At 36.8% G+C, this 6,627-nt stretch overlaps 1 protein-coding gene across 1 annotated transcript; it reads right to left on the bottom strand.

Moving 5' to 3' along the window:
- Window positions 1-444: 444 nt before the first annotated feature.
- On the bottom strand, window positions 445-6,323 carry SPAM1 (sperm adhesion molecule 1). The gene is made up of 3 exons (XM_037167699.2): window positions 5,370-6,323; window positions 4,671-4,760; window positions 445-924 (listed from the first exon to the last, which is right to left on the bottom strand). The coding sequence occupies exons 1-3, from the start codon at window positions 6,321-6,323 to the stop codon at window positions 445-447; spliced, it is 1,524 nt and encodes a 507-aa protein (XP_037023594.2).
- Between the last annotated feature and the right edge of the window lie 304 nt (window positions 6,324-6,627).

Below are 6,627 nucleotides of genomic sequence, written 5' to 3'. Positions count from 1 at the left end.
GGTCATGACAACTGCCACACTTAAAAGCTTTCATTGGCTCCTTATTGGCTTTTATTTGTTCAGCAAGTATTTGGTGGGCACCTGCTATGTCCCAGATACTGCTGATCACACTGTGGATATAGTAGTGAGTAAAACAAGCAAGTATCTTTCCTCATGATGCTTACATTAGGGAAAGGTGACAGAGGTAAAATCATGTTGTATGGGCATGGAAAAATATACAGCAGGCCAAGAGGTTTGAGAGCACCTTTATTTTAAAGTCATCGTGTGGCCATCACCTGCTGTACACCACTCTGAAAGACACACTCAATGTTCCATCCTTCTGAAGTTTGTTTTGTCCCATGTCTCCACGCTACCTTGCTGTTGCTCAATTTTCAAAGCCATAGACACATTATTTCTTTTGTGATGCCCTAGAAATTCTTCCCCGACACCTTCAAAGTCTTGTTTTCATGCCATGTTATTTGTTTTCACAAAAAATGCTATGATTACTATTATTATTAATACTATTACTAAAAATAATATAAACGGCAGTATCCTTGAACGAAACAGGTCCTCTTTTTTGTTCAGAACAGTATTTAAACAAACATCTTCAGTAGCACACACATTGAGAACATGAGTATCTGTTATAACAACTTTCTTCTCACAGTCGGTATTGGCATAACAGCTGCAATGAAAATGTTCGGCAAAGTTTTGCAGGTCTTCATTTGAAGGTTTCCCTTTTATTTTAAATGTTCCATCTGCTCCAGTTTCAATAACAACATTCAATGGGTTCAGGTGAAGATAGTTATCTGAGTCCCAGTTTCTCCTTGTGCAAATTCCTTTGTCCTGACAAAACACTTGGCTACATATTTTGGACGCGAGGGTGATGTTGATTAAGTAGGGGTTCAGTGTGGTCTCCATGTAATCATGTAGTCTCGTGCAGGTGTCCTATAAAATTGTGAGAAGGTCAGCATATCAATACCCAAGTTATTTCACATGGGAATTAATTCACTGCAATAGAGAATTGCTAAGGAAACATCAAAAAACAAAACAAAACAAAACAAACAAAAAAAAACCCAGACCCAGCAAGGATGAGAAAATATTTTATTATCTTTACCTTAATCAAAATTATTCTGTTTTTTTGGTAACATTTGTAAGTTTCACATTCTATTTCATGCCACTGAAATAATTTACTGATTGAGGCTTAACATACCTTAGCCTCGGCCTTCTTCAATAATTCATAAACTATTAGGGAGTGGGGGACATTATGGTTCTGGGGTCTATCTGACCTGACTGGATTGGAGTTCCAGTTCCATTAATAACTAATTGTGTGAACTTGGGAATCTCTCAAGCTTTCTAAGCCTTAGCTTCCTAATTCTTGGCTTCCTATGTGGGTGACCTTGGGCAAGTTAATTAACATGGCTGTGCTTTAACTTCATCATCCGTAAAAAAAAAAAATCATAGCATCTACCCCATGTGGTTGTTATGAAGATAAAAATATAGTATGTATATAAAAGTGTTTATTCTAGGGCCCAGCATCTCATTAGTTAGACCTCAAGAAATTATAAATAAATGTAATAAGTACCACCCATTTTTCTGATAAGTTTAAAGAACACTGGGGAAAAAGTGGCTTCTGAATTGCTGGCTCAAAACAACTAAACAGGTTCACCTGAGTATACTTTATATTAAATCATACATATAGTTCAGGTTACAGGTGAATTGTAACAGCTCTTTCCCAAATATATTTATTTGGCAGAGTATGAGTGGTAACTAGAATTGTTCGTCTTGAGACTAGTGTATTCTATAACTGAGACACTGTCTTGTTTTAAACATAGAGGATAGTCACTTTGTTTCATGAACAGCAAATAGTATCATTGAGTGAGCAGGTTGTGCTAGTCCTTTAGCAGAGCAAAGGAACTGGTGGTAGGTCAGTAAGTCAGTCAAGGACTCTTGGCAACTTCTACTTGAATCTGTTTCTTGTTACCTTCCTTGGGATGATGCCCCTTCAGTGGTATGCAGAATAAGGGTCTTCCAAGGATATCCATACCACAAGCCCCTGGAACCTGTGACCATGTTACCTTACATGGCAAAAGAGACTTGACACGTGTGTTTAAGGCTATGGACCTTGAGATGGGGAGATTATCCTGAATTATCTGGATGAGCTTGATCTAATCACAAGTCCTTAAAAACGTATAAACTTCTCCAGTTGGGATAAAGAAAATAGAAGAAGGAGGGAAAATTCAAAGGTAAAAAATGACAATCTAGCATTGCTGACTTCGAAGGCAGAGGAGAGTGCCAAGACTAAAAAATATAGTGACCTCTAGAAACAGATGTCTAGCCACAGCCAGCCGGAAAATAGAGATCTCATTGCTACAACCAAGAGGAAATGAACTCTCCCAATGACCCAAATGAGCAAGTGAAGACCCCCCCCCAGATGACACCTTGATTTTAGCTTCCTGAGACCCATGTTGGACTTCTGACCTACAGATAAGAAGATCTATAAGATAATAAATTTGTTGTTTAAACTACCAAATCTGTTGTAATTTTTATGACAGCAATAGTAAACCTCTTCTTACCCCTCCCATATTTGTGCACGATCTTTTGAACAAAATTCAACTTCCCTTGACTTGTGTATAGACTGACTCAGTATGACTCTTCCTTCCTCTTACACAGCCACTGTGCCGCCCTCAGCTGTACTGGCTGCTTCATAAGCTTGACAGTTCCTTTCACACTGCACTTACCATTTCCTCTGCTGGGAATGCTCTTTTCTAGTTTCTAACATGGGTCACTCTATCTTGTCCTTCAGATTGCAGCTTTAATTAGACAATGCCCTTCTCAGGAAACTTTTCTGTCTACTTGCTACATCTGTTTTAATTCTCTGCATAGTACATATCATGTTAATTTTTTTTCTCATGTGCATAGTTTTTCTATCTCCAACTTTAACCAAAAAGTTCCATGAGGTCAGAGACTTTGTCAATATTCTTCAATACTGTATCCCCAGTTCCAAGAATATGTGAGAATTTATACCAAGTTCAAATGACATTACAGTTGTCCACAGAGACAAGAGCTAGGCAAAAAGAGGCATGAGAGCATGAAAATGGCTTGAGAATCATTAGCCTACATAAGGTGCAGTCTTTGGAAAGATCTAAATTTGGCTTTTTAAAAGATAAGTTCTGGTTTATAGCATTTGTCATTGCCTGTGGTGTACATACTCCTACCACAGCAAAATTTAACCTACCAACCTGACATCACAGAATGCAGAACTGAAAATTGAGTATCCCACCATTACACATTATGGTAGCATGCTGTGGAGTAGTACATCATCACATAATATTTTCACTTACAGGTACAATAGATGTGATGACCTTAAGACAAGATGTGAAGTAATTGACACATTATAAGCATTTATTTCTTTGTTTTAATGCAATTTATTGTATTCTAAGTTTTTATAATTTAATTTTTTAAATAATGGTTATATTGAACAACTAGTTCACAAAACTTATGAATATTTAACAATCAGGTCTCATGAGCTCAGACCAACAGAAATTGGCTTTATCACAGCAATGGAGCTAATAAAATACAATGGAAAGCAATGGTTTACTTACATTTGATAACAATTGTTTTAGGTTAATTCTAGTCATTAAAACTAAAATTGCAATTACCAGTTTCTTAAGTTGTTAGTGGACCTCAAGGAAACACGACAAATAATTCATGACTATTGATCACAAATGACATAGAAAAAGAGAGAAAGTAATACAACTAGAATTCAGAATAGTTGTACAATGGGAATATAGCAGAAGTATATAGAACAGAGTCCACAGGAGCAATTACAAAGGAATGTAATGAAATAGAAAGTAGTTACTTTAAGGTTGAAGGATTGTCTCTGTACAAATAACACTGACAACAGTCTGGGCATCTTGATAGAAGAATGTGAGCCTAAGATGAAAGTGAAAGTAAAAGAAAACTGTGACAATTAAATAATATGTCACATCATCCTACTGATAGGGGAATGCCTGATTCATTCCTCACCAGAATAAGGTGGAGTCCTCAGTTCTTAAAAAAAAAAAAAGGAAGGAGTGCAGCCCTGGCTGGTGTAGCTCAGTGGATTGAGCGCAGGCCTGCGAACCAGAGTATCAAGGTTCGATTCCCAGTTGGGGCACATGCCTGGGTTGCAGGCCAGTTCCCAGCAGGGGATGCATGAGAGGCAACCATACATTGATATTTCTCTCCTTCTCTCCTTCCCTTCCCCTCTAAAGATAAATAAATAAGAATAAAGAATGTCCATTGACTACTCAGACCTTTATTGAAAAGAGACACAGCATGGTGTAATAGAAAGAAACATAAACACTGTGTCAGAAAATGAAGATTGTAGTTCTGTGGCTAGTAAGTCTTACTTAGTAAAGTGACTTGTAAGTAACACTAAGAGAACTTAGTTTTACTAAGACTAGACCTAGAGCAGAGAGCCTAGAGAACTTCAATTAATCTCACCAAATTTCTGTTTTCTCACTGAAAAACAGATATGGTATTTTCTGTTCCCCCAAATAACCACACAAGTGAAAGATGATTTGATTCAGCCAATATTAACTGAGCACCACCAACTATGTTCTAAGTAGAGAATTATTCAATACTACAATAATCTTCAACAACATTAAAAGTAGAAATGTTTTCATCTATGTCTTATCAATTCAACTTACCACACTTTGGCTTAAATTGAGGCTTCCCCACATTATAACTCCAGAGGCACCTAGAGAAATAGTTTCACCAACTGTACTCACAAGGTCTTCCTGGAACATATGACAGAAAGTTAACAGAAATAAAACTGAAGTGTTATACATAGACAGTAACACCAAAGCTAAAAATGCTGTCCTATCAATAATCATTTAAATTTTACATAATTTTCATGTTTTATAAAATATTCTTCTTCTTTTGTTTTCCCCATGATTTATTTTCATCTTTCAAACCACCCTTGCACTACCATAACAAAAATATAGGTATTTATATAATTTGTATTTCTTCTATTGACAGGAGAGCAGACCCAAGAAAGAAAAAAAAGGAACTAAGTTAATAAATACACTGCCTATACTACTTAATTTTCTATGATTGCTAAGATATGATTACATTAAAATGAAATATATTCTTAATTTTACATTCATATAATAATGTAGAACTGCCAGTGTACATATTCCTAGAGGATAACAAAAGCTAAATTTCACTCCCTTCAAAAATTATCTTGCTAGAGCATTTGAGATTTTGCCATCAGGTGCTAGAGCATTTGATGGCATATGTCATCAGTTTAGCTCAAGTAAACTCTACAAATTTTTTTAATGATGTTAAATTCCCCCAAACACTATTTGTGGAACTATTGCATAGCCCTCATACCTTGATTTACTTACCTGAGTAAGGTATTGAGAAGATACATCAGTAAAAACTGGACGAGTATATATAAAAATCGGAAGTGGACTTTGAGCATTTGGTACTTTAGAAACCCGAATGGCTTCCTGAACACGATTACGGACAAAGAGTGCAGCTCGTGGAGAAGACTTTAGGAAGGTGTTCAAATAGATGGATGGGAAGAGGGCAGTGCTTTCATTCCACAGCCAGTTGAGCTCATCATTTCTTTTCTTTTCCAATTCAAAGCAACTCCCATTATATTGAGGTTTAGCATAATGATGATTGTAACAGTCAGGAAAAAGGTAGTAACCCCATAAGTGTTTTGGCCGAAGTGATTTTCCCAATTGTAAAGTCTCTTGCATGAATTTTTTTCCTGCTGTTTCGTATTGTTGTTTGGCTAGATTGGTGGCATCTGTGAGACTAAGTCGTGGATTTTGTTGCTGAACCAACTCAATAGATCGATTTCTGTAAATATCTTTAGGTTTCCAGTTTCTTGCCCAGACAGGCCTCCATTCTTCCCAGTCAATAATAGCCAAGCCCAAATCATCTTTTGGCATGTAATGGTCAATGTCTGTCCTAGCTTTAGTCAAATGCGCTTGTAAGGAACCCGATTGGGGTATTCCTCCATGCTCACTCTTGCCATGCTTATCTATATGAGGATATAAGCCAAGTCTATCAACGTAAAATAATGTAATGGGTTGTCCTATGGCATCTTTTTGGGGGTTGCCTATTAAAGAGAAGAGGCTCAGATCTATGGACACATTAAACCTCTTAGAACAAGGTTCAGTTGGGGCATTCCAAGCCCAGAGGAAAGGAATATCTGGGAGATAAGGGGGTGCTCTGAAATCCTTAGTCAAGCAACAGGGTATCAGAAGGAAGGTGAACACAACCTGGGATGCTCCACTGGACCCAACAAAGCTCCTAAAGAAGATATGCTTGAACTTCAGCACTCCCATTGCAAAGAGTAAGACTATGAAAATCACTTATTTTGTCCTACACCCTTTGGTTTATCCAATGTTTGACCTAAGATTTAAGCACAGAAGAGAGAATCATAAAATGAAGCTGCTTTGACGGATAAAGAGGTATAATGATATTATTTTAAATAAATACTATTCTTCCTGCTTTGTGTTTCAGGAAGGTTTTGCAAGTTGCTTTATCTATAACTGAAAAACAAAGAAAGAAAGAATGCAATGTTATACTACATTTCTGTACCATTGATTGTAAGCTTTACCAAGTTCTCAACTTTAAGTTTGGAGAGTT

Source organism: Artibeus jamaicensis, unplaced genomic scaffold, assembly GCF_021234435.1.
Source record: "Artibeus jamaicensis isolate MK-2021 breed Jamaican fruit bat unplaced genomic scaffold, CSHL_Jam_final contig_540, whole genome shotgun sequence".
NCBI lineage: Eukaryota > Metazoa > Chordata > Mammalia > Chiroptera > Phyllostomidae > Artibeus > Artibeus jamaicensis.
This window is presented reverse-complemented; position numbering and strand designations above follow the sequence as displayed.

Coding starts and splice junctions, on each gene's coding strand:
- SPAM1 (XM_037167699.2), bottom strand. CDS start 6,323: ATGGGAGTGCTGAAGTTCAAGCATATCTTCTTTAGGAGCTTTGTTGGG. Junction 4,761..5,369: donor CTTCTCAATACCTTACTCAG/GTAAGTAAATCA, acceptor CATATGTTCCAG/GAAGACCTTGTGAGTACAGT. Junction 925..4,670: donor TCAATTTAAGCCAAAGTGTG/GTAAGTTGAATT, acceptor ACAATTTTATAG/GACACCTGCACGAGACTACA.